Raw genomic sequence first — 27,497 nt, forward strand, 5'->3', positions numbered from 1 at the left:
GGCCAGGGCTCTGTGGGGTTCTGTTCAGCTGACTTCTGGGAAAGTGTTGCTCTGTCCCATAAAGGAAACAACATTGTCACTAGTTTGAACACAGTCACTCGTCACGTGACGACGTCTGGCCGACAGCAAACCCCACACGCGGCCACCCTGCAAGACTGAAGGCGGCTGGGACAACCCTGCCACCTGGTGACGCCGCAGCCGGGGCAACGTCACAGCGCCACGCCACACGGGTCTGTGGCGACACTGGTGTGAACAGACGGACCCGCCGCCATCATGGACGCACGGCACACGCAGCTCCCGCAGCACACGCAGCGCCTGGTTACAGGCGGCCGTGCTGCGGCCTCTGCGTGCGCTGTACTTCTGGTCGTAGGTCTGGGGTGCCCCCTCACTCAGGGACAGAGGCCGCTGGGACGCCGTGTGCTGCCAGTGGCCGCCGCGCGTGTCTCCTGCCGACCCGCCTCTGGACCGCCTCCTGTCCGCTCCCACCGGAGTTAATGATGCGACTCTGGGAATCCCGCGTCGCCGACGTGCGCGGTGTCTGTGCGCAGTGGCGGCCGGGCCTCCGCGCCCACGCGCCCTCGCCCGCCCAGAGCCACCTCCGGCCCGCCGGCTCCACGCTCGGCCAGCGCCCCCCGCGGGTCACCCTCGTTCTTCATCTTCTATGCGGCGCCCCGAGGGGCCGAGACACACACACACACACACACACACGCCCCGCCGTGCGGCAGCCCTAGAGGACTGGGCAGCACACGCTACCCGCGGGGGCAGCCATGGCGTCCGCATGATGCCAGAGTCCCCGACCGACCGCGCGGTCGTCCACGGAGCGGGTCCCCGCCGCTCAGCGGTGCGTGACTGCGGTTATTTCCTTTCCTTGTCCGCTAAAGGATCCTGAAGTAATTTCGAACCATGCTGCCCACATCATTCTGGATACGCCAGCAGGGCCTGGTTTTAAAGCAGATTTTAAGAATATCTTTTAATATTTTATGTTAGGAGCTAAAAACTTCATCATAGCTGTAAAAGACTTCTGCTCCTAGAAAACCTGCACGAGCTGGGAGCTGTTCAAGCCCGAGGTTCTGGAAGGGGCCCTTCCTGCGAGCGGCAGCGCCTGCCTGTTCGAGCACGACGGCCGTGGATTTCTGAGAGCGCGCCGCCTCCCTGCCTGTCGGTCACCTCCCTTGACTTGCTTCACCGGGAGGAGGAGGGGTGGGACGTAAAGGGCAAAGTGCAACTCGCAGACTTATTCAAACGCGTAGGAAAAGGCACTTTGTGTGTATACTAACATTCGTACACGCATTCAGTGCCACCTGCTTCTTGGGGCTCACGCAGCCTACTTTTTCAACGATGCCCGACCGAGAGCACGAGGACTTGTAAGCGGACTCCAGGGCAGGCACTCAGAGTTACTGGTGCACCAGGAAAGCCTGCTCACACCCTGCCACGGGCCATTAAAAACAGGGAGGAGACACCGTGTTTCTTGACTGACTCTGCCCTACACTCTGCACACTTAGAAATGCCAGCTTGTAAATGTCTACGTTTAGTGCGACGTAGAAAAATTTAGAGTAGAGCCACTGATAACTCTGCTGAAAGCTGGGCATGGACCCCCGCCCCTGCTCCCCCACAACCCAGACGGACAGCTCTGACCGGGGCCTCAGCCGGGCGTGGGGAGCCTGCGAGGGCACCATCACTGACCCGGATGCTCAGGTCCGTGAGCACGTTAAAGAATAATAATGTCATGGATTCCATCATGTGACGGTTCGCACCAAAGACTGCACACTGGGCACCGGAAATGTGCTCTGGATCAAGGTGACAGCAATGTGCTGAAACTGAATTCCCCTCCGGCAGGGACATCCACGTGACATTCTCGTCAGGCAGCCGCGCAGGCCCCCGCCACATCTCTGGGACTCGGGACAGGGGCCGAGGCGTCACCTGAGCGGCAGCACCCCCGGGGGGGACCGGACGACCCAGGGGCGCCTCGTGCTCTTCCCCCCAAGTCTCTGGAGGTGGGGACAGCTGTCACCGCACTTTATAAAGGGGCAACCGGGGCCCCCGGTGTGGGGCCCTGTCACCCACACTCCGGGGAACGGGCTGAGGCATCCGTGGGCTGCACCAAGGGGGCGGCCACCTGGACCGCTCTCCCACCCAAACAAACCCTCCCAGTGGAGCCCGGGAGCTCACGCAGGAGCCACGGGCACTGGCCGCTCCTGACCGCTGTGGGTGTGCCCCGCAGTGTGGGGTCTGCGGACAGCAGAGACCCCCCGGTCCTCCCGCGGCTGGTTCCCGAGGGGTGTCACTCCGCTCTGGCAGTGACCCGGAGGCAGAGAGGTTTCTGCAGCCGGGCTTCCGGGGCTGGGCTGGCCGGTGCAGCCGCACGGGACCCCAGCCCGCACGCCCACAGAGAACGTGCTGCCAACAGGCTCCTGGCTGAAGGGGCGGCTCCGACGCCCGTCACGCGCCGCTGCCCCCGCGCGGAGGAGCCGACTGCACACTCGCACGACACCTGCCGCGGCTGTGACCACGCTGCAGGGACGCTGGGGCACGGGAAGGGGCCGTGCCCGGGTCACGGGGTGGGGGCGGGGAGCCGAGGGCGGAGGGCCTTACCGAAGTCCGCGAAGGCCGACTGCCCGACCACCACCAGGGCCTGCGGCGTCCGCAGCTCAGAGCCGAAGGAGAAGTTCCCGTCCTGTTCAAGGCGGAGAGCTCTGGGTTAGGCCGCTGTAATTCACTTGCCAAGTGTGAAATACAGCGTTTTAACTAAAGCGGGGAGGTAAGTAATTTTAGGCTTTTGCCGCGCCGCATAAAGATCACTGCGCCGTGCCGCTCCCCCGTCTCCAGGAGACAAGCAAGCGCCGCCTGTGGGCGAGCGCGTGCGTCTGCGCGCTCCCTGGGCCGCCGCGGGTAGCGCAGCGCTAAGCACCCGCCCTCTGCGCTGCCCCCAGGGACCGCACTGCCCGCTGGGTTGTTGGACCTGCAAGTGTTAACCACTGAAGTGTCTCCACGCGTGACCTCACGGCGCGTCCCCACCAAGCAGCAGCGAGCACCCCCCCTACCCCCGGCACTGCGCCCAGGAGCTCCGGCTGCCTGCAGGCCCAGCTCTGCCCCGCCCCCTGCGCTGCCAGGGGCGGCTGCTAACGGATCTCCCTCCGCAAGCCTGTGCTTCGCATTTCTTGCATCTGCTTACTTTTCACCAGTCATTTAATAAAAATCTACAAATGGTAGGGACTTAACGTGGCTGGCACAAAAGACCATCAACAGTGAACACCTGGAGACGAAGAGACGTAAACCTAAACCTGCTCGGAGTCCGCGGTGGGCCGGGGCCCTTGCACACGGCTCCGTGATGAGCCCTCCGGGGAGGAGGCCCTCCGAGAGCCGGAGTCGTCCGAGGCAAGTGCCCGGGACTGGGTGCGTGGCAGCCGGCCCACCCGGCCTGCCCTCAGTCCCCATCCACTCTTGGGGAGCCTGAGTTCAGCTTTAAGATCCAGCTGGTTTATTCTTCACTGGTTACTCTTTCACATAATCCGTATCAAGCTACAAATAAAACACAATCGTGACTCCAGTTTGGGAATCTTCTACTTGCAATTTAAAAAAAGTGTATATTTGTATGTACTGGGATAGGCTCCTTAATCTTGGTCACCTAGGCGTTAAGTTTAGTATCTGTTTTCTTCTTAGTTTTTTTTTTTTTATTTAAGCCTCGAGGCAAAGGGAGGAATTAGTCTTTCGAAAAGGCTTTTCCTCACCACAGCACGGTGGGGACGGCTGAGCCCCAGTCCCCCCTCCCAGCAGCCGACAGCGCCCAGCAGGCGCCCAGTAACGGGCGCGGCCGCATCAGCGCGGACCGACCACGAGGCCGGCAGGCGCGCCCAAGCGCCGCCGCGGACCTGGGGCCGAATGATGCATTTTCTCCAGCAGCACGAGTCGGCAGCGTGAACGCAGCAACGCAACCAAAGGCTCTTAAAGTTGTTCTATTTATTGTCGGAGCCAAGCGAGCAAGCGACCGCTTTCGTTTTATTTTCTAAAATTGCGTGCTCTCTCTGAAAGCCATCATTTGAAAATGCTTCAGAGGAGCGATTTCTTACCACGTTTTTCCATATCTCAAACTGGGAGGTGCCCGAGGCAGACAACGTCGTGAGGAATAAATCTAGGAGGAAAATAAACGCATTGTTAAGTTTTGTTACTGACGTGTGTGCTTAAAAACAGGAAGAAACGCAATGCATAAAAACAGCTATTCACAGTTGTGCTCAAGCATATTTTAAATTACGTTTTAATGAGCTTGATACCATCAGAGAAAAGACAGATGACTTTGTACGGCTACAACTAAGGGAAATGCATTTAAAGGGGGTGCCCTAACACCAGGGGGGCGACCTGGGTAACAGGTGATGGGGACCCCCACCCCCCCAGAGAGAAGGTGCAGTGTCATAACACCCTCCCCCTTCCCCAAAGAAAAGGTGTCCGGACGCCCAAACAAGCCTCTCCCTCCAGGGCTGCCGGCCAGATGGCCCCGCCCCTGCCCACCCCGCCCCTCCTGCGGAGTGCAGAGCCCTCCTGCCTCGCTCCGCCAGCCGTCACAGCGCCCTTCCTCTTGCTGGGCGAGGCCGCCGCGCCACGTGCAACCTGACAAAGCCAATTAGCGCTTCCTGAGCACTCGGTTGGACATTTTTTTTTAAACATACGGCAGACCATATTTTAAGAAAAGATATTCTCACCATAATCACACTCTGCCTCCTCCCCCTAAAAGCAGCATGCATCACACTCAGGTTCGAGCATTATTTTAAATCACACCATTACAGCATCCACGGTCATTAGCACCCATATTAAATGAACGGGAGGTTATATTTCATATTTTGAGTAGCAGAAAATTATCTCCATATATCCTAACTGGAGAAAGTTGTTTTACTGAAAAGCACACTAATTTCAACGGAATTAAAACAACAGGGGACAGCAAGTCGAACGTGCGGCTCCCGCAAAGCCCGGGTGGCCCGCAAATGCTCCTGGTGGCGGCGTGCGCAGCGCCCCCCAGCGGCGGTTCCGCTCCGTGACTCCGGAGCGTTTCGGAGCGCGGAGTTGACGCACAGGAACGCTACAATGACATTACTCTAGCGTGCTGTGAAAACGGAAATTATTCAGAGTAAGGTAAGACCATGGCTACTGTAAAGAAAAGGTTCCCCCCATAAAATATGTTCAGAAAACTGTTACTCGTATTTTAATGTGCTTTCTGTAAAGATTTCATAGGAACTTAATGAAGCTAATTCATGTAGTAATTACAACAAAGAATTTGCAAAAAACCCCCGCAAAGCTAAGTGATTCGCTGGCTTCTATCGCTAGCTGGACTCGGCACTCCTGGCGCAGCAGGCGGCCCTGCCCCCGATGCCCCCGAGGCACCGTCTGTCCCTGCGAGCACCCCCCCCCCCCCCCCGCCCCGGCCCACACGGGGCGGCTCCACCTGCACACAGAAGTGCGGTCCCTGCCAGGGCGGTTCCTTTCCTCTGTCACACCCACGCCCCCCGTGAGGCGTTGGTTCCACACTCGTCCAGGACGGGGTGTCACACTCGTTGTCACCGGGGGCCACATCAGCCTCGAGGACGCCTTCAGAGGGCCGAAACAATTTTAGGACTGTGTACGTGTGACTGCCCTTCACTGCTGAGGAATCACATCCGGCCCTTTGAAGGCACCTGTGAGGCTGATGTGGCCCCGGTGACAATGAGTGTGACACCCTGATCCAGGAGGGTCTCCCAAACACTCAGCACGACGGAAACACACAGGCACAAACAAGGTCTCAGTCCCGTCCTCCGGGACGCAGGGCGAACCCCCACGCCCGGCACGGGAAGGCGCACCCGTTGCGGGAAGGCCCGCCCGCCTGTTCCCAGACCCACTTCCTGCTTCTCCCTCGCCAGAAGACACCGGGGACTGTGGGTGGCGCCCCGTCACCCGGTGAGCTGTGAACCGAGCCTTCAAAACGAGCGCACGTGTCCCCGCCCCTCCTGGGGGGCCCTTGCTCTGCCCGGCACAGCCTTCCCGTGTTGTCATTCCACGGCCCTGTCCCCACGGCCCCAGGGCTGGGGACACGCTGCACTGTGACACTCCGGCTTCGCCCCCTCTCACCCGAGCTCCTCTGGGGGGGGGGGGGGAGGAGCAGTCACGCCCAGTGGCCCTCCCTCTCTGTCCGGTCCCCCGTGCTCGGCCCCAGGGTGCGTTCCTCCAGTGACTGGGGAAGGGCCGCACGCCACACGGAAGCCAAGCTGCTTGGGCTGTCCCAAACAGTCACTGTGCTGCATCTCACGTGGGAAGTCTTGGGGAAAGGGGGCCTTATGTTAAAGCATTTCACGAAAATGAGTTTTTAAATTTTTTTACTTATGACAGTGACTGCTGTACTAAGAATGCTGAAAAGCTGTTACATTTTTACATTATCGGAAACTGTGGGCAATCAGCATTAGGAAGTGACTGGGGATTACTGGCCACGGGGCCCTGCCGGTGCAGGTGCAGAGCTGTTTGAAAGAAGCCAAAGCCAGGACAGGGGCAATTATGCTAGCAGTTAATAGGACGCGGGCGACTCGTTTTAGACTGGAGACGCCACACTGTTAAGTTCTTAGCGCCTCTGAGGGTAAACGAGGAGGGTTTCTGCAGTGAGGGGGTCAGAGGCTCCCTGCCGAGCGGGCCGCGGCTGCGCTGCACTGCTGGGGGGGCCGCCTCAGCCAGCACCACGGCAGGGGGAGGGTGGGGGGCTGGCTGGCTACCAGCGATCCATCACCCCATCACCGTGCTGGGGAAAACAATGGAATGGTTTTTCTCCTGTTGACGTTGTGTTAGTCTCAACACAGCTGCATAAAAGGCGACATATTATGGGGTTCCTGTGCTTTCATTCCTGTTTAGAAATTTAAGAATTCTAACACACGGTCTTTGCCGATTGTATTTTCACAGCTTCGCTAGCTGTTTACTAAGACTTTGAAAACCAGTGACATGAGATAAGGGATTGGAAGCACCTTGTAAAACTGATTTTAAAAATTCATTTCCCTACTCTATCGTGTGCGGAGGCTACAGAAAACGAATGACTCACTTCGTGGAGAGATAAAAGCAGTGACGACTAGTCCCTAACAGTTCAGCGTGAAGGAGGCCGCCTGGGCCGTGAGTGGGACGAGGGGGAAACCGGAGCTGGAACGCACCGGGGTCCACAACACAGTCCCGTCCTCCCTCCCACACGGCCCGGTGCGCAGCAGTTCTTCGCGCATCGAAGGGGGAGGACAGGCTCCCCATGGCACTGGGGTGGCCGCCTGGCCCCCCGCCCCCGCAGACTGCAGTGCGCAGCCCTGGGCGGGGGAGGCACCTTGGACAGCCCGTGGTCAGGCCGTTGGAGCCGCTCCAGCTGGAAGGCCCACCTGGCCGGAGGCCGCCGCAGGCCCGAGCGACAGAAAGGGCCGCAGCACACGGACTGGGCACCGGGCCGCTGAGACCCCCAGGCTCCCCGGCAGCGCCCCTCGGAGCAACCCTCCCTGGACGATGTCCGACACCACGAGTTCATGGATGATGCCGGCCCCAGGGGCTCCGTTCGGGCAGCAAGTCGGGCAGCAAGTCGGTCCGCGTCCATCTGGCTCACACAGTGTGGCCCTCCGCTTCCGTCCGCCCCCTACTCAGCCGCCAGGCCCGCTGCGGCCACGCCCGCGCAGGCCTGGTGTCCGGCGTCATAAAGACGTCACGTCTGCTCATCTTCAACAGCCGCCGGCACGGGCGCGTCTACCCACCACGGGCCTGCAGGCGATGTTGGAAACACCCAACCGGGGGATGTTTCCCTCCCTTCCTCCCTCCCCCCCTCCTCTCCCCTCTCTCTAGAAATAAATAATAAAACAGTAAAATAAAACCGCTCACAAAGCCGTACAAAATCTGAGTGAAGGATGACGGTGAGAAGTAAACAGTTCCTCAAGATCACGAGTTTTAAACTCCACGTGTGAAATTATATACTTTTTGAAGCGAAACCAAGCACAACAGCGATTACACATGGAAATTAGGTGCATGTGAAGCGTGCCGAAGCCTCCTTTCACGCCGTGACACGGAGCGATCCGGGAAGCTCGGCGTCAGCTCCCAAAGTGCACCTCCCGTGCCGCGGAGAGCGGCAGCTGCAATATAAATAGCAAACCTCGCTGCGCGAGTAAGCCGCTAATTAGCGTTCTCGAACTGTCTTCTCCGCCCAGGGGAGCGGGTGCGACTGTAACAGTAGGACGCCGCTAAAGGTCATGTGGAGCGCCCGCGGCAACGGGGAGAGGTTTAACCTTTCTCCTTTAATGTCAGAGGGCCGGCGCGCGGAACTGAACACCGCCTCCTGAAACCGAAAACCCGGTGAAGCCGGACCGGGAGCGAGGGAGAGATGGCTCGTTGAGCTGGACGGAGAGTCCGAGGGAGGCGCTGCCAGTTTCTCGCACGTTCCTCGGCCACGGCAGAGCCGGCCCTGCGGGAGTTGGGGGCAGTGCCCGGGGACCCGTGTGCAGGCAGCCGCAGCGGAACGGTCCTGGGGAAGGGCGAGGCTGGAGGGCCCCCACCTTCCCAGTGCAGAGCTCACCACAGAGCCGCAGTGACCGACACGGCGCGACATCGGCGTGCAGACACACACAGAGTCCGTCCGTGCACCGGAACGGGGAGCCCAGAGACGCGCCCTTGAAATGGTGGGGAGGTGGCTTCTGGCCCCAGCGCCAGGGCTGCTCAGTGGGGGAGGGGACGGGTCGCGCTGAGACCACCGACTCTCCTCCACACTCAACAGCACGCGGCCGGACCCTGGTCTCACCCCCCGCACCCACACTGCCTCCGCCCCGAAGTGCAGACCCCCGGAGGCACCACGGGGCAGACGCTCCCCAACGCCGGGCCCGGCAAGGGTCTCCTGGTGAGGACACCACAGGCGCAGGCCACACAGGAGGCAGCACACGAGCCGGACTACACGGGCCACTCCGAAAACGGTGTTGGGGGCAGTGACGATGGAGCGCGAAGGCCTTCCACAGACTGGGAGAAATCACGAGCAAATCGTGTATCTGATAAAGGTCCGAAGGCAGAGAAACTCCCACAGCTCAGAGCAACAAAAACCACCTGATTAGTGAAGGGACAAAGGATCTGAACAGACGTTTCTCCAGAGATAGCCAACAAGCACAGACAGCCCGCCCATGGGCACCGCAGGGGGCGACCCGGAACCCAGGCTGGAGCGACACCGCTTTGGACAGCACGGCTGGCCACATGCACCCCACGACCTGCAAGCCGCGAGATGCACGGGGGACTGGAATCTCCTCTCTCCTCCTCCCGAGGGTCCGGGCAGAGGCACCGCGGGGGAAGCAGAAAGGCAGGGAACACGCGGCGGCGGGGAGGAGAGAGGCATGAGTTCAGGCGGCATCTGACCCTCCTGGAGGCACTGCTCTGAGAGGTGGGCACGGCCTGAACCCCTGCGGCTGCTCCGCCTCCTGCTCCCGACAGGAGCTCGAGGAGCTCAGATAACTCCCCAGGTCATAGGGTCGCCCGCGCCCTCGGGTCAGCAGTGACCTCCCGCAGTGACGGCCATTTGTAAACTGGAACAGGACCGAGGCGCTCTGTCCCCAGGAGGAAAACATGAACTGGGTCCAGGTTGCTTTCTGTGTTCCTCTCCCTGAAAATAATCAGACACCCGGCAAGGTCACCGGGACGGGAACACCCCCGGATAAATCAGATCCTGTCTGACAGGCGACAAATGTGATTCGCTGGCGGGCACCCCGTTCGGAATGATAATCGGGGACATTCCACTGACTCCTCCAGTGACCAAACGGGGCCCGAGACACGGGGGTGGCGACGGCTTCGGCGGTGCGCCCTCCACACCCAGGCCTGCAGCTGCGCCGGGCCGCACCGGGCCGTCTCAGCCAATGCGACTCTGACACGAGCCCCAGTTCTCCGAGCCACGCACACGGAGCGGCCGACAGACCCGCGGCGGGAAGAACCTTCCCCGTCGGGAAGGAGCGAGGACTTCTCCCTGTGCTTCTGATCGGCGTGGGCGCGTGGGCCCCCCACGGGTCAGACGCCGAGGGCCCGGCCCCTCGGGCGGGCTGTGCAGCGCACGGCAAACGCTACCAGGTGCCAGTGAAGTAATTGGCATCGTCTGATAGTGGATAGTAAATTCAGTGAAAGTGCGATGCGGGGTAAACGGAGCAATGTCATTAGGTGAGGTGTAGCAGTGACAGTTTATTTTCCTCCTGCGAGGAGGGACCACCGTAGGACACTCACCTTGGTCACCGGGAGTTTCCAGCAGAAACCGTTCCGACCCCCCCACCCCCACCCAGCCCTGGGTGGGTCCCGTGGACCCCACACGGCACGCACTTACAAAGCGCACTCGCGATGTGTGAGGCTGCGCGAGGCCGTGCTTCCCCCACCCAGTGAGGGTTTGTTTCGCCCGAGTGACCACAGCGTCTGCGGCTGACGGAGAACTCAGCTGCCCTCCCCCACGGTTCCTGGGGCCGCAGCCCACAGGTGGCAGTGTGCCGCGGGCCTGCTGCTCACATCACACCAGTGACGAGAGCTCCGCTGCGGGAGTGTGCTTGCTGCGGGAGTGTGCTCTCCATGTCAACAAGAACAGTGACGGCCGGGCTCTGCCCGAGACAGGCTGTCTGCGGGCCGAGGGTGCGGAAGGGTGGGCTCTGGGGCAGGGGGGAAGCCCAGGTCCCCGCAGCTGGCACCCCCGGTTACGAATGAGCAAGGCGGGCATCTCACTACGGCAGATGCATGGCCCCGGGGAGTCCCGCTCCGGCGTGTCAGGGACAAGGGCGCAAGCGCCAGGGCCGGTGCGGACGCCCACACCAGGGTGCCCTGCTCCCCGCGCCCTGTCCTCCCTGGGAGCAGGGGGCGGCCTCGGAGACTCAGCCGCAGTTTTTGGAAAGCAGGGCTCTTCGTCTTCCTGATAAAGATCAACAATTATTCACAACAGGACTTGACTCGGCTCCAGCAGAATGCATTTAGGAGGGGTTTGTAAGATAACCTGCTGCTATCTCAAGGATCGAAATGGGGTTTAATTTGTATTTTTTTAGAAAAATGGACAGGACTCTTAAAAAAAAAGTCCCCTTTATTTTCTACGTCTGCTCAGATAAAATCCCCACAGCTCATGTTCCGAAGCGTTGTCTGTGATCCTGAGATGCTCCTTGTGCAATTTTAAACGAAAACCCACTCAAAACCGCACACTGGACTTGGGCAAGCGAGGGCCGTCTTCAACAGGAGCCTCCTCTCCAGCCAGGGCTGACGGGGCCGACACAGGCCGGCTGAACAGCGGCAGCTGCAGCACCGACCAACCTGCCGGGGCTCCTCGGGGCCTGTCTGCGCCCCCACACTCGCCCCCATGCTCACCGCAGCAGCGCCCACCAGAGCTGGCACGGGGACACGACCCGCGTGGGGGGCGCACACCATGGGTGTTTCCAGAGGAAACCCTGCGGACTCGGGCGGCCCCCGAGGGGTGCTGCCCAGTGAAGCAGGCCGGCCACGAGACTGTAAACACTTGGGAGTTCACCCATCTGAAACGCGTGGGGCTGTCCCGACCGGACGCAGAAGGCAGGCGAGTGGCTGCGGAGTAACAGGTGCGGAGGTGCAAAGAGCTGGAAGGCAGGCCAGCGCTGACAGCACAAAGGCCCCTTTCTCAGGCCCTCCTCCCCGGAGCGGGCCGACCCCAGTTCTCTCACGAGCCTCTACCCTCAGGACCAGAAAATCACCGCGAGCGCCCTGCAGGTGCAGAGGCTGCAGGAGTGTGCCGAACGGGACACACCAGGGACACGGCGGACCCCCTCAACCGGCCCCAGGCCTGCCCCCACCGACAACATCGCCGGCACTGCAGCACCCTGCTCTACCACCGCCACACGGCCGGGTGAGAGCTCCCAGCCGAGGCCCCTCAGGGCTGGTGCCAGTGCAGGGGCTCAGCTCCACACCAGGCCCGGCCCCACCCTCGGGAACGTAACACGAACCCATCACTCCCCCACCCTCTCTCCGGGAGCCCTCTCGCAGCCCCGGCACCCACCACTGTCACTGCCACCACAACCACCCCCAGGAGCAACTGGGGGCTCCTCACACCCAGCAAGTTTCCACGCGTCCGACACCACAGGCTTCCTCCCGACCTTCCCACGTTTTGGTTTGAACACACCATTCGAAAGAACGTGTTTACTAAGAAAACAGTACATAAAATCCCATCATGCTCTGGTAGTTCAGAAGGAGTATTTTACATTCACGAGCAACTCACCTGCCGTGAAGTCTTCAGTCAGATCGATAAACGCATTGGAATGGGGGATGCGCATCTTCCTTCTAGTGGTCAGTGCGGGGTGCCACGATAAATTCCTACAGAGCGAGAGAGATGTTCTTACGGCACACGTCAGACGAGCACTGCTTTAACACACGCTCGCACACAAAATCCGTGCATGCAAAATATTTTAAAAGTTTATTTACCCTCACTGGGCTACCCTACATCTCCTCCAATTCCCTCTTCCCGAGTGCACAATTCACTGTTTTCAGTGTGTTCTCGGTGAACCGCCATCGGCAATACTGAATCCCAACCCTTCTCGTCAGTGAAAAAGAAACCCTGCTCACCAGTCACCTCCCGGTCTCCCCTGCCCCCCACCCCTGGCAACCACCGGTCCGCTCTCCGTCTGTGGACTCCCCACTCCTCAGCAGGGCGCGTCCACAGGAGCGCGTCACCTGGAGTCGCACCGCGCAGCCGAACGCCCCGGGCGCCTCCGCGCCGTCACGCGCATCAGCACGGCCGCCCTTCCCACGGCCGAGCAGCACGCCGGGGTCTGGCGTGCTTTTGCTCAGCGGTTCCTCTGTTGATGGACACGGGGCTCGTTTCCGCTCTCGGCCGTTACACGTGACGCCGCTGCCCACACCCGTGCCCCAGCTTTCAGGCAGAGAACTCCCTGGGGCGCAGTCCCGGGAGGGGACTGCCGGGTCATGGGGTGACTGTAGTTTAGGAGTTTGACGAACTGTCAAACCTTTCCCAAGTGGCCTCAGCAGCACCTTCCACCCTCGCTAGCGACGCAGGAGGGTCCCGATCTCTCCCTTTCTTTGCCAACACTCGTTATTGTCCATTTGTCTTGTGAGAACTCCTCTCCAGGGTGTGGTATGGTATCTCATGGTTTTAATTTGTATTTTCCTAAAGGCTAATGATACTGAACATGTTTCTATGTGTTTATTGGCCATTTGTATCCTCTTTAGAGGAAAGTCTACTCAAATCCTTTACCTATTTTTAAATAGGGATCTTCATTGTTTTATTGTTGAGTTGTAAAGGTTCTTTATATAGGCCAAATACTAGGTTTTTATCCAATATAGGATTTCCCAATATCTATTTTTTTATTTAGTTGCTTTTTCTCTTGTTGTCATATGTAAGAATTCATTTTCAAATCCAAGGTTATAGAGATTTACTGGTATGCTTTCTTCTAAGACTTTTATAGCTTTAGCTCTTACATTTATATATTTGATTCCCTTTTAAATAGAAAAAAATGATGAAATGTTATAAATGATTTCTTAGACTGTAGAGAATGGTTATCTCTTACGAGTTTTAATTCTCAAGTTCTGAACCACGACAAAGAATGAATCCAGAACCTACCTCACACCACATAACAAAAAATCAACTCAGAATGGATCTAAGACCTAAAGCTATAAAATTCTTAAAAGAAAACAGTGATCAATCCTCAGGACCTTAGACTTGGAAATGGATTCTTAGTTATGACGCCAAAAGATCGAGAATAAAAGAGAAGACAGACGAACTGGATTCACCGAGACGAAAAGCACGTGAACATGATAGGGCGATCTCAGGAAGAGGAGGAGCACTCCAGAGAACGGAGAAAACACTCACACAACCTCTCTCCGATAAGGCCCCAGACTGCGCAGAGAGCTCTCCAGCGCGGCAACAAAAGACACGCAACCTAATTTAAAAATGACAAAGGACTAGACAGGTCTCCTAAGAAGATATGCAAATGACCATCAAGCACAATAAAAGATGCTCAACACCATCAGCCCCGAGGAAATGGAGATCAGACCACAATGAGGGGCCACTTCACAGCTCCAGGACGACAGTCGCGGGAGCCTGGAGATCACAGGTGCTGGAGAGGGCGCGAAGGCGCAGAGACCACGGGCCATGTCCGAGGAAGACAGTGTGGCAGGTCCTCGGGAGTCAAACACAGCGTCCCCACGCCGAGGCGTGCACCCCAAACTGGGGGAGGCGCAAGCTTAGATAAGATCACTCCCCCACAACCCCTCCTGGTAGGTGGCCCTATTTACCAAGGCCCCACAGACCCCGCTGCCTCCAGGGGCCTCTGTTCTTCCCCTGCAGTTCCGGAACACTGCCCCTGGCTCCGGGCGCTTCGGTGTGCCTGATGCTCACAGGACAGGCTGCCTCCTGGGGAGGGCCGGCTCCTCCAGGCGCGACTCAGGGGGGTCTGCATCCGCCATGCGAGTCCTGTCCGGACTGAGCCGCAGTCTTACGTGGCGCCTCCTACTCGCTCCTTGGGGTTAGAGTTTGCTACGTTTTTTCCAAAGCACCGTGTTCCAGTCCCTTTGGGAGCGCAGACACGTCGTCTCTGAGAGCAGCTCCGGCTAATCATGTCCAACTTCGTTATCCACACAGTGTCCGACGGACTGTGGGGCAAACAAGGTTTATTTGGGGATTCGGCTTTGATGTGTTTAGAAAGCGGAGAGAGACGGTTCACTAATGTGCTCTTGGCAGGCGGAATCTGGGAAGGAGAGTGACGTCCACCGGGAGAAGCTTCCTCCCCAGGAGGGGCTGAGTCCCGCGGACGGGGCCCTCCTCCCAACAGCCCTCTGTTCCTCCATGCGCACCGGGCCTGCCTGTGTACCGGACACGGCGGGGAACACGGAGCCGGGCCCGTTCACGCGGCCTGACTGTATTATTCTAACCCAACCCCAGGACACGGGCCTGCAGGAAAACGCTGAAACATGCTGAGAAGCCGTATCTGGCGTTTGCTGTGGGTAACTCCTCGCCCAGCATTCAGGGCAGACCCCAGTGCAGACTACACCGTGTCAGAAACGCTTAAAACAACGCCGATTCAGTTCCACTTGAGACGGCTGGTTCCCTTCCTTTTCAGACAGGCCGCCCATCCGCCAGCTCCTTCAACGTGAGCATTGGTGTGTTTTTAATTACTAACAAAACAATCGGACGCAGGCGAGAGCTTCTGCGACAAGGTTAACCCAGAGTCGTCTCCCGGTGCTCCCAACCAGTCTGGGGTCACGGGCCAGAAGCAAGCTACAGACACAAGCCTTTCAAGGCCGAGACCCACGAGCTTCATCGCGTGGCCGTCTTCGACCCCTGCCGGAGCAGTTACCGCTCTCAGTCCCTCCAGAGTTTCTGGCAGGTTCGCTCTGAAACAAGTTGTAACAAGTGCTTTGGAAAACACCACATATCTGGCACTGTCTGTCCTAGGACCCAGGCGACGGGACACACACTTCCGGTGAAGACTCTGGGAGGGGATGGGGCGGAAGTCACGCGGAGGCAGCCAGTGGGCCACGCGAGGCAGAATGGTGTGTTCCACGTGACCCCTGCGTTGTTCTAAAATGTTCGGATTCACCTAAGTGTAAAACTTACATTAAAAAATCAGATTTCACAGGAAAACCTGGACTTCCAGCTTCTCTGGACGCCTCAGAGGGTCTGGCAACCAACCGGCCAGAGCCCATGGTCGGCGGAGGCCCCGGGTCCGGTTCCGCGGGCCCCTACAGACCGCGAGTCCGCAGCTCCCCCGAGACGCGCCGGCGCCCTGCACTCAGCGAGTTCACGCGAACCCTCTCGGGGGGCAGCCGACCTTGGACTTCATGCGGGGTGACTGTTCGCCGCTGTACGGTGTACCAAGGGTGGGCGGGGGGGGGAGGGCCCTGTTGCTTCTTTTTAGGGTGCGTTTTAAGATGGTTGAAGATTAAACATGTACAGTTGTCTAGCAGGATTAAATTGTTTGAAATTTCATAGTTCGAAATAAAATTTATTTCTCCTTCCTGGTGGCTCATTGCACACATCACAGTGTTCCAATAAGCAGCAGCAGACACCGTATTTTTCCAGCAGCTGTGCTCACGCAAACCACAGCCTTCTCATCTGCGCCCAACCCGTCCGAAGGCCAAGGCCGCGCATACAAGCTGCTCTGGCTGCAGGGGAAGAAACGGCAGGGGAGCGAGGGCGGGCCGCTCTGCGCCTCGCTCAGTCCACTGGCTGGCACTCCCTGACCGCCGTGCGGAACGCCAGCCCTCAGCCCCCCAACCCCCCGCCCCCAGGAGACATCGCCGTGTCAAGGTGTTCTAATTGGTGGGCACCGTTGCCCTTCGTCTCCAAGAACAGCGTTTATCAGAGAATAAATGGAGGTATAATTGATGTCAACCGTGGCTTCTGGTTGCCTATGGTAACTGTTCTCTGAAATGACTGCGAGTCCGCCCACTGTTGGATGATCAGCCCGCGCCCGCCGGATCGTCCTCCTGGAAGGCAATCCCGGGGAAGGCGGTGACCAGCAGGTGGGGCGGGCAGCACAGGGGCAGGGGCGGGGCCGGCAGGCGTCTCCCGGCTGCCCCGTTCTTTCGTGCGGTGGTCTCCGTCCATCCGCGCTCAGGCGGGCTCCAGAGGCCTCCTGAAAACCGATGTGCCCCTTAGCACATTTAAGTCGTTTCTAAGAATGTGGTCTATTTTCATCAGCTTACACAGCTACGAAGTAGGCAACCTTCAAATCTATCAGGATTGTTGAGATTTTAGAATAAAACGGTTTCTCTTAAAAAGATGCATCCGGTGGAGTACCAACCCCACGCTGCGGTGTCACTGCGTGCCACCACCCCCCCGCCACACACAGAAGCCACCGGACAGACCCCCTCTGATTGCACAGCTTTCCCTTCACCTTGAACTTGTCCTTCGGTTCCACTTTCTTATGGGACTTCGCCATGATGTAAAACCCTTCAACCTCTGAAGTCTTTTTAGCAGTCACACTATCACATGCCTCTGAAGAAGCGTAGGTCTATGAATGGTTTGAAAATTAAAATTGGCATTTAAGTGGTTTTGTTTATGCATCCGAGTGCATTTCAAAAATCTCTCTGGGGTTATTTATTTTAGCCTCTAGTGTACAACTGATAAGAACACACATGACAGTTTGATCACTTATCACACCAAACGTAAAATTTTACTGGAAATGCATTTTTTAAGGAGGTGAAGGGAGTTTTGAAGTGCCTTGGCTGACACATCCTTATGGCACTGCTAGACCGAGAGAGAGGGTGCGGCACAGACCCCACTCCCGCGCCTCATCTTTACAGGTGTGAGCGCTGAGAAATCTTGCTACGTATTTTATTAAACTCCCCTTGGAAGTATGAAGACAGTGTTCTTAATTTCTTAAGTATGGCGTATTGGGATTATGTATGTTCAAACCCTCCCTTTTAGAGATACCCACACTGAAATTACTTGCACATTGAGACCGCCCGGGCAGGGCTGGAGGCGAGAGCAGGGAGGGGAAGGTGTGAAGGGGCCGGGACTGGGCAGGAGCCGCCAGGCGACAGGTGCCCGCTCTGCGAGCTCCTCAGTCCCGTCCCTCTGCCTCTGCGTGTGTTCATAGTTGTTTGTGACAGGGGTCCCCAGAGAGCCCCAGGAGCCTCCAGCGCCCTGGCCAGGCCGCGCCGTTCCGACCAGCAGAGCACCTGAGGGGCGCGGCCTCACTCCCGGGTCTAGAAGCCCCACTGCCTGCACCTGGTGGAAGGCTCCTCCTTGGGAGGCGGCCCCCGGCTGGGAGGAGGCCCAGGCCTGCACCCGGACCCCCACAGTGGTCACTGCGGGGTGCCCGGCTGGCCGTGGGCGCACAGCTCCCACCCGGACCCCCTGTGCACGGATGTTCCGCGAGCGCGCCGGGCCCCTTGGCCGCTGGGAGCACCTCCTGAGCCACGCGCGCTGTCTGCCGTGAGAAAACTGATGGCAAGGGCCGGCCCAGCCCAGAGTTCCTCAGGGGGCGCCTTTGCTAAAGGCTTATTGACGCCCCTCTTCCTCTGTGCCCTTCCCCACCCCCCGACCCCCTTCTGGAGGGGCCAGGGCAGAGCCGAGGAGGCCAGGGTCCCTGGAGACAAGGCCACCCGCCCCTTCCCCCACAGCCTGGCTGCGGCCCGGGGCCTCTGCTGACCCTGACTGGGGGGCGGACCAGGGGATCCTAGGGCGCTGTCCTCAACAGCATCTGACGGGCACCAGGAAGCAGGCGCCGTCTCTGCCAGCAGATCCTGGGTCTCGTGCCCCAGCAGCTGCCCCCGGGGTGCCCCCGCCTCTGCTCTGGACCCGTGCGGACCGAGCCCAGGCCTCCGGGGGGTGAAAAGTCTCATGTCTGTGGGGCATCGCCAAAGGCACACACGTTTTTAGAAGCCGCAGCAGGAATCTAATGAAAGAGGACTTGCATTTTCAGAAACGATACTTGCCTTTTACCCAAAATCGGAATGACAATATATCCTAACCTCACTCCAAGTGTGCTGTAAAAACGGTCTCTCTAGCCATGCTTACTCCTTCCTTTTCCCCAAACTATGTTGCTGTGACACAGTAACGCGACGTTTGCCATCTTAACCCCTTCGAGGGCGCGGCCCCGCGGCCCCCGCGTGCGGCGGAGCGGCCCGTCTCCAGCAGATGCAGACAGCGACGGAGCGGAGCAAAACGGCTCCTCCGTCAAGAAGAAAAACGTAATTCTGATGCATGCTAATAGAGAAGCGCCGACTCAAGACGCTTTTAAAACATCAATATTCATGGTGAAATTCTGCCAATGACTTTGCGTAGAAACTACAAAGCTATGCTTTTCTCGAGAGGCCGACACCTTTCTGAACAGTGGCTTCAAAGGATGTCCGTCTGAACACGGCCGGTGTCACGGGGGCAGAGCCAGCGTGTCCGAGAAGCACACCTTACAGGACTGACTCGGCAGCAGACAGGGGCTCGCCCGCACCCAGCGCCGCCACCCGCACCCGCGGCAGAGCGGCGGGGCCGGTCCCCAGGGCCCAAGAGTCACGCACCTGGCCCCTTACAGCCCCGGGGGCGGGGGGGCGGGGGGCTCCAGGGGATACAAATACGGGCCCTTCAGTAACATGCCGCTTGGGATAATCACAGATGTAGCATTTTAAATCATCGGCTAAAACTTTTCATTGCTTCTGTGGCTTAATTTTGGAAAAAAATAAAACAAAACAACTAGGTGAGAAACAATGGGAGAGTAACGTATCTCCAGTAACAAAATTTCTTTAGGAAAAGATCAAAGTTAAAAACGGATGCAGTGTTTCTATGGAAACGCCAATAAAAGTCTTATTTCTCAAGTGTGGAATATAAATGGTGTGTTGGGGGGCAGGGAGGGGCTGCTAGGGGAGCCCTGAGAGAGAGTCTGAGCCGCACCAGAGCCCCCCCACTTCTGTCATGAGGGGGGGGGTGGTGGTGGTGGTGGTGGTTCCATCGCTGGGTACCGCGTGACCAGCTAGCTGCCTGGAGGGTTCTTTGGTTTTCCTTTGTGTTACAGCCTCATCCTAATTTTCATATTCTTCCTAAACAACAGAGTTAAGTGACACGGTATCATATTACTATTCCACGAAGGTAACTGTTTGCCACATTCTCAGTGACGCACCAGCAAACACAAGCCGCGGTGAAATGAAAGGTGGTGCTTGGACTGACGAGTCCCTGGTCGCGACAGGAGGCGGGAGGGAAGGCCGCACGGAGAACGGGGGCGTCTGCTCGGGGCTGAGGGCGCCGCCGGTGCCCAAATAAAAGGCGGGGTCTTTTCTGGGGGCGGAGAAAGCCCCGCCCACACCACAGACAGCTGACCATGGCTCTTCTCGGGGCCACTGATGCGACACGCACCCCGTCACGCAGTCACGGGCGGCGATCTGTCACACGCCTGGTCGACGCCCCCGAGACCTCAGCCTGGGCCGACCCCCACGTGGCTCTGAAGGCCGTGTCACGCCGGAGAAAGTCAGCACCGCCAGCAGCGCGCCGGCTTTGGTGGAAACCAGACCCACGTCCTCCCCCCCAGCGCTGCCAACACCATTCCGACAGTCCGAGCGAGCGCCGCTGCGGCGTCAGTCCCCAGGGCCCTCTCAGAGCCGTGCTCGCGACGCCGACCCCACGTCCCTGCGGAGGCGGCCGGCCCCCCGCTTCACGGCTGGGCGCGGCCTCTGCACCTGGGTGGGGGGCACACATGGAGGCCTCGCCTCTGACCACGCGGCCCACCTCGCTGGCCCCGCACCAGGCGGACTCAGTGCCGTCCGGTCCCTGTGCCGTGACCCCTCCGCGCCAGGCACCGGGGGCCGCCTGCCTGTACCCTGCTGCCACTCCGACCCGGGCACCCTCCCTGCAGCCGGACCGGTCACGCTGCTCTGACCCGTGGGAGTCTCCGGTTTCCGAGCCTGCGCTGCGTCAGGGTTAGCGACAGCCAGGGGCTTCCCGGCAGGACCCTACGGGGACACTTAGCGCTCTATTTAAAGATCATGGCAGACCTTCCCTTAGAGCTGAGCTGCTGGCCACACGGAATGAGACTGGAGGCGCTCCGGGCTGCAGCGTACCCACACCGCGTGGCGCCCATGCTGCCAAAGGCAGCCAGCCTAGCTTCCCCAACGAGTCAGATGGGGCTGCCACTCAGAGGCCACGTGAGCAGCCCAAAATGCCACTGCTGACGGCTCCTCCAGTCACACCTTGCGTGTGTGTCTGTGCCTCTACAGCTGACACGGCCTTGGTGCATCTCTCCTAATGCAGTGCCACGTCCCCGCAGGGGCGCGTCCCTTTCTGCACCCTGTACCCTGGTACTGCCAGGCTGCCGCCACGCGCCACGCTGATGGTGCTGTGGACGGAAGCCCTCTCCTGCCCAGCGATGCTTCTTCGTTCTTCAAACTGGCATTGGGACCCGTCTTGGGGACAAACTTGCTACTTGCAATGTGGTCAGCTACTAGTGTTTAATCCGGAACAGCCATTTACATGAAAAACACCATACAGCACAGAGCCCCGCTCCAGGGGTCTGACGCACACCAGAGCACACACAACGCGCAAAGACGGAGGGAGAGCCCGCCTGCCCTCGGGCGCCACCAGTGTTAAAGGCTGGGGTGTATCCAGAGTCACCAGAGGGAAGCATCTGACACGGCACTGCCGGCGCGTGAGCAAGCCGAGCCACCGCCATGTGACAGTCGAGGGGGCTTCCCGTGGGCTCCGCAGCCCGTGCCCGAGGCCAGGAGACAGGCCCCCAGGCGGTCCCGGTGCAGGCGGCCCCGCAGGCCCTGCCGTGTTGCGGCAGGAGTGGCCGTGCGGCCCCCAGTCGCCCCACACTCAGCTCCCAGCCGCAAAGGCAGAGCAGGACCTGCATCCAACTGGCCCCAAAACAAAGGTCTCTTCCTGGGGTTTTTCAAAGTTTGGGGTGCAAACAGGCTTCCCATTCAGGATTCACAGTAAGTCTTTCAGAGCTCAGGAGAACAGGATCGAAACCCCCGTATCCTTTATTGCAAACCTCCAGAAAAAATGATAGGAAATATGACAGTTTTTCTTAATTCCTTAAATTTTGACAATTTATTCATCTTTGTGCTGGTGACTCACATTTCAAAAGCAATTCATAAATAAATGTGTCCCCTGGCCAGGCGGCTCCGGTGGCTAGCGCACGGCCCGTGTGTTGGAACACACTAGCCCCCTAAGCACAGGCGGCAACGTCACTGGGTCTCCGAGCACCCGGGACCCAGGCTGGTCAGGCGCTCATCCGCACGCGCCGGGAAGCCGGACAGTAAATACACGTGTCCTGTCCTCTCGCACTAAAGTTCTGCCTTCTCAGGCAGGGAACAAATTTACCAGGCTGAAGGTGTCTAATGAAAAGTATCTCGTTGTGAATTCTTGTGGTAGGGCGATTCCATTTTAACCCTGGAGGGACTATAATGACCTTTGACCCGCAAGGTTCCAGGTGGCTTTTGCCGAGGAAGGCACACGCCGGTAGAGGGTGAAGGGAGCGGCCGCCGGGGCTGCGAGGGGGAGTGTTTACACGCGTGGGCAGTTACCCACTGCTCACGGAACAAACAAGAGGAAAAAGGAACGGAGCTGATCACTAAGAATCTGGGAGCTAACGCGACCAAGGTGGAGGATCCCACCGAGACGGCAATGCCCGTCCTGCTTAAACTCCAGCCTCCAGGTTCTGAAGCCATCTGGTGAGCCACTGTGTCCACGGGGACCTGGACAGTCTGTCTCTCTCCTGTCCCGATGGACAGAGGGACGAGGCCGGCTCGCCACAGAGTGAACCTGCAGATCAGACCCAGGCTGTCTGGGAAGCTCAGAGTGACCAATCACCCTTTAAAAATCTTCCAGACCAAGGATTTCCGGGCCCTGGCTGAGTAGCTCAGTTGGGCAGAGCATCGTCCCCATACTCCAAGGTTGCGGGTTCGACTGCCGGTCAGGGCACATACGAGACTCAACCAGGAAATGCTTCCTCTAATTACTCTGAAGTGGAACAACAAATCGATGTTTCTCTTCCCCTCACTCTCTCTCTCTAAAATCAATCAATAAATTTTAAAAAATTGAAAAGAGAAAAAGAACAAGGATTTCCAACCAGCTGGGCTTTTTTCCCCGACGGCTACAGCAACCGCTCACACAGACACATGCCCAGCCCCGCAGCGGCAGCACCAGCGGCAGCAGCGCCTGCCAGGAAGCGCGCGGTCACAGCCGCGTCGTGTACTCACCCTCCCAGCAGAACCTGGGGCTGGCCGCCGGATCCGTTCGTGACACCAAACACGTCGGGGATTAAATCACCATTGAAGCTGGAAAGGAAACACCGGGCAGCCGTGTTACTGAGCTCTTGAACTCGGGGACCTCCGGGGGCGTGGTGGACCCCCCCACGCCCACCAGCACCTGCCGCGGCCCGCGAGACATCAGCGGGAGGCACGTGTCACCTCCAGGCGTCGGGTGCGGTCTTCGTGCCCGGACCCTCCAGCCCCTCCCCCACGCGCCCCACAGCCCCTCTGCACAGAGGGCAAGGCCGCTGACGGCCTGCGTCCCTGCGTGATGGCCCAGAGCAGGGCCCACTGCTGACCCACACGCGACGGGCGTGCAGGGTGAGCCAGGAAGGAACTTTCGTTCTAACACGCTGGGGTTGTCTCTGACCTCTGCTTGACCTAGCCCACCCCTGAGTGACAAGGCGGTGTCACTTATTTCAGACCCACGGCCCACCTGGTTCAGTCAGATGGACGTCGGAGAAACAACCCAGGACTGGTGGATCCCCGGCTGGTGGAAGAGCTTGCACTAGCCGCCGCCCACGGCAACCACAGTGGGAGAACGCACGCGGGGAGGGAAACCGAGCTCAGAGCCTTCAGGAGGGATCCGTGCCCTTGCAGACCCCGACGGCCAGGGACCTGCTGCGCTTCTGACCTCGACTCCGAAAACCACGGAAGGACAAGAATGTGGCCCCAAATGGTCTCTGCCCCGTTACCCGAACCCCTGAAATCTGTGTTAATGGTTTGCTGGGACGAGTCTCTTTGGAGGCAGGGAATGATCACGCTGAGGAAGAGCTGTGGAGAAGGACAGAAGTTTCTCCTCCACGCAGGAATAAATCTGTGGGCATCGCTGGAGGAGACCCCGTGCCTTTGGTGTTTGTCCACTAGGCACTAACGGCTTTACCCCAAACAGGTTCCTTAATTCTCTGATTCATGACGCGGGTCGGTCAACCCAGACCCCTGGCAGACACATTCAAAGCGACTGAAACAGAAACCAAACACGACCTCCTCCTCCTCTTTCTGAAACACTGAACTTTGTTGTTCTCTTTCTGCCAACGTGGCACATGACTACCGTGTCATCAAGAGCACAGGCCCCTCCTCCAACGTGGCACATGACTACTGTGTCATCAAGAGCACAGGCCCCTCCTCCAACGTGGCACATGACTACCGTGTCATCAAGAGCACAGGCCCCCGCCAGCTTCAAAGGGAGGATGAATCCAGGGTCGCTTCTATACTACAAAGTAGTTTTTATGTGAAAAGCTTTATTTTGCATTTGTCGGTTTACAATTACGCAGAGGGAAGCAAGGGCATACTCACTCCATAATTAGAGGTTCATCTTGAAAAGTCCTATCGAGTACGGTCATGTTGTTGGGGTCTGTGAAGGAAGCAAACACACAAATTACAGGCACTTGGTACTATTTTTGGTGTCTACCCTTAGGGAAAGATATTCTTTCGTTCTCTTCAAGAGTCATCTCCAACTAATTCCAGCTATCACCACTAACGAGGCAGCACCTTCTCAGAGTCTGACTGCAGAACTGGGAGTCACGGGCAGACGCACGGCACAGCGTGCTGGGCACGGGGCCCCGTCCTGACAGTGAAAAGGCAGTAGCTTCCAGAAGGCCGGGGATTGTTCCAGAAAGTCAGCCTAGAGTCTGTTCTTCTGTAGGCCACCAACACCCTTTAATGAATCCCTCTCTCCCTTACCCTCTCCCCCTTAGGCTTGCCAGATGGAATTTTGTTTTCTGGAGCCGACCTCTGACCAGCTCTCGGGCGGTAATGGAAAATCAGAAAGTGGACTTCTGAAAAAGCTTTTACAGACAATCACTGACACTTAAGAACTGCACTTATCTTGTTTCAAATGGACTCCGAACAAGGTTTTTGTTACTTAACGACACCAGACGTATTTTTCCTTCACTATCCAATGACAAACACTAAGAGCTCCTCACACACACACTCACCCAAGGTTTGGTTCTGTCCCCAGAAGATAACAGCTCCTAGTTCGCTGCTGGCATGATTTTTGGGCAGGTACGTCAGGAGGACGTCCATCTGGGAGTCCCCGTCATAGTCCCCGGGCACGACGCCCGTCACCAAGGCGCTGTGGTTCCTGGAGGGGCGGGCAGGGACACCAGTGAGGTCCCCGTGGGAGGGGACCCTCCGTGCTCGTGCCGCAGGGACCGCTCCCAGCGTGTTTACTCGGCGTCTGGGTCCCGACGGGCCCCAGGCCTTTCCCAACGGCCGTCATGTCTGGGGGCCCCTCTGGTCCACAGAAGGGCTCAGGGTGGGCGCGGCGCGGCCGTGAGAGACAAGACCAGCCCACGCTCTATCTGGAAAAACCCCGGTTTTATGTGCAAGCACCGGCCGGGACAGTGCTTCTCCTCAGCTTTTCTGTCCGGGGCACCCAGATATCTGGAAGGCGTTCACAGCAAATGGAGGCGCATAATGAACTGCTAAAGCAGCAAAGGGTAGCGCTGTCGTTTCATCCGTAAAAAGATATTTTTAAAATATCTAATTTTGGATTTTAATGCAGATTTGAGATACAGAGCGAAAACTAAAAGCTCATTTTACTTCCGAAAGCTATCCACGATTCATAATGGAAACTAAGCGCCTTTTTACCCAAACTGGCAACACAGTATCAAAACACGCATACCTAATTTTATATTTTTAGTGAAAAAGTTCTACAATTCTTTACGTTGAACTTGAAACCTTAACATTCTGAAGTCTTGTCATGATGTTTCTGAGTGACCCAACCAAAAAAAAAAAAAGGCCTTAAATTCAATTTCTAGTTATTTCTACTTAGAGCAAATGGCCAGACAGCGAGTTTCCGAACAGACTGTGGGCAATCGCCTCCTACGTATCACCAGAACCCGTGCGTGTACACGTGTGCGTACAGTCGAGAGTGAAAGCGAGGAAGATGCCGGAAGAGCAGGGAGGAGGCACAGCACGACACTGGCCTCCCTGTGCTGCGTCTGCCCGGTCCCCCCAGACATCACGCCCGGGGCCCGCAGCCACGCCGCGTCATCTGAGCCCTCGGTCTCCTTTCCCTAACACAGGAACTCCCCTCGCTGACCGGAGGAGCAGGACCCTGATGCCTAGAGCAACGAGCAGCTGCCAGGGTTCCGTGGGACAGCTGGGACCCAACCTCGGTGTGTCGCCACCTGAAATTGGTCCCTGTTACAGTGAGGTATTTCTGGTTGTGCCGGTGTGTCCCCGAAGAATTCCGGCAAAACGTTACCATACGGAAATAAACACCAGAAGAGACAGCTCAACATTTTAAAAGTGTTTGCGTCTGACAGGGGAAAAGTGTTTGCATCTGGGGGAGGAAAAGGGTGAAGAATAGTTATTTTTTATTTTTAAAAATACTCTAAATAAGTTAAAATAAAAACAAGAGCTTCAACATTTTAGACGTACAGGAAGTCCTCACTTGACACCACTGGTGGGTTCTCTGACCTGACGTGAAACAACGTATCCGGGACCAGTGTTCTCCTGGGCTGCCGGATGCAAACAAGAATGAAGTCCCTGCGGCATTCCATCAACGTTACAATGAACACAACAGAACAAGACAACACTATTCAGGGACCTGATGTACGTAAAACAATATCGCATTAAAAAAATTAATTGGGATTTAAAAAAGAATTTAGTGGAATGGAAGTGCTTTATATCCCATACATTAACTTTCAATCTTCCAAGAATAACCGTTTCTTGTGTGTAAGAAGATGTCTTGCGTATGAGGCAGTTCATGTCTTGTACGTAGTATTCACCGACTCCTGCCTGACCCACGGCCAGCACGCTGCTGCCCGGGGCTCAGCACAGCCCTCCAGGGGATGAGTTCCTGTTTACTCACCTGCAGCTTCCCTCCCGAAGTTCTAACCCCAGGCCACTTCTGGCTACATGTTCACAGTTAAGGACTGTCAAGTCTGAGCACTCATTAGCCCATACGGGGAGTGATTTTTTTTTTTTTAAATGGAGAGGAAGGAAGGGGAAAAGACAGGGAGAGAGACCCTGATGTGAGAGAGAAACCCTGACTGGCTGCCTCCCGCAGGTGCTGCGGCTGGGGACTGAACCCACAACCCAGGTGCACGCCTGACTGGGAATCGAAACAGCTACCTTTTGCTCTGCAGGCTGATGCCCAACCCATTGAACCACACTGGTGAGAGGTGAAAAAAAAATTTAAAAATGCTTCCTAAGTCATCTTTTACCTTCCCATGCACCCGTTCATCCTGCATGTGACCAACGAGGACACCAACTTAAAACACTGCTTTCGTCATCTCTCCTTAAACAAGAACCCGAAGGACTGCCCACATCCCGGGGGGCTGAGTCCAGACTCATCAGGGTATGGATGGAGGTGCCGCGTCCGCCCTGATTGTGTCTCCCCGTCCCCAGCTCCCCAGGGTGCGCCCCTGGCTTCCATCGGGCAACCCCTCCCAGCCCCTCCTCACACCGCCGCGCTGTTCTCACTGCCGTCCCCTGATCCCCTGACCGGGCTGAGCCCCCAGCTGAGTCCCCAAGCCCTCACCTGAGGTTTCCCTAAGGTCAAGCTCAAGTCCCACAGCTTTCTGGAAGCTGCCCCTGCAGCCTGTGCTGACTCATGGCTTCTGCCTGGAACCAGCCACCACTCAACCCTCGCTGCTTGTAGCTTCAAGAGTATGTGGGCTCACTATTGGTGGCGGTCACCGGGTTTTACGCAATCCAGCCATATAAGAGAAGAATTATTATTTGAACATGTAAAAAATGTATCCTGATTTGAATGCACTCAAAATTGACCTCAAAAACTCACCACCCAGCAGTCAATAACTAAGGAAAAATAAAAACGAATGGACTGGCCTCTTCCCCGCCCC

The 27,497-nt window shown here is 57.7% G+C and overlaps 1 protein-coding gene across 1 annotated transcript in view; it reads right to left on the bottom strand.

Moving 5' to 3' along the window:
• Positions 1-27,497, bottom strand: part of ITFG1 (integrin alpha FG-GAP repeat containing 1) — a 65,024-nt gene that overhangs the window by 35,283 nt on the left and 2,244 nt on the right. Inside the window, exons 3-8 of the mRNA XM_028501858.2 lie at positions 24,621-24,766; positions 23,980-24,037; positions 22,633-22,710; positions 12,200-12,294; positions 4,068-4,129; positions 2,593-2,674 (exon numbers count right to left, since the gene is read on the bottom strand). Of these exons, the coding sequence (XP_028357659.1) occupies positions 2,593-2,674; positions 4,068-4,129; positions 12,200-12,294; positions 22,633-22,710; positions 23,980-24,037; positions 24,621-24,766 (521 nt within the window). The remainder of the gene's footprint in view (positions 1-2,592; positions 2,675-4,067; positions 4,130-12,199; positions 12,295-22,632; positions 22,711-23,979; positions 24,038-24,620; positions 24,767-27,497) is intronic.

Source organism: Phyllostomus discolor, chromosome 12 (genome assembly GCF_004126475.2).
Source record: "Phyllostomus discolor isolate MPI-MPIP mPhyDis1 chromosome 12, mPhyDis1.pri.v3, whole genome shotgun sequence".
NCBI lineage: Eukaryota > Metazoa > Chordata > Mammalia > Chiroptera > Phyllostomidae > Phyllostomus > Phyllostomus discolor.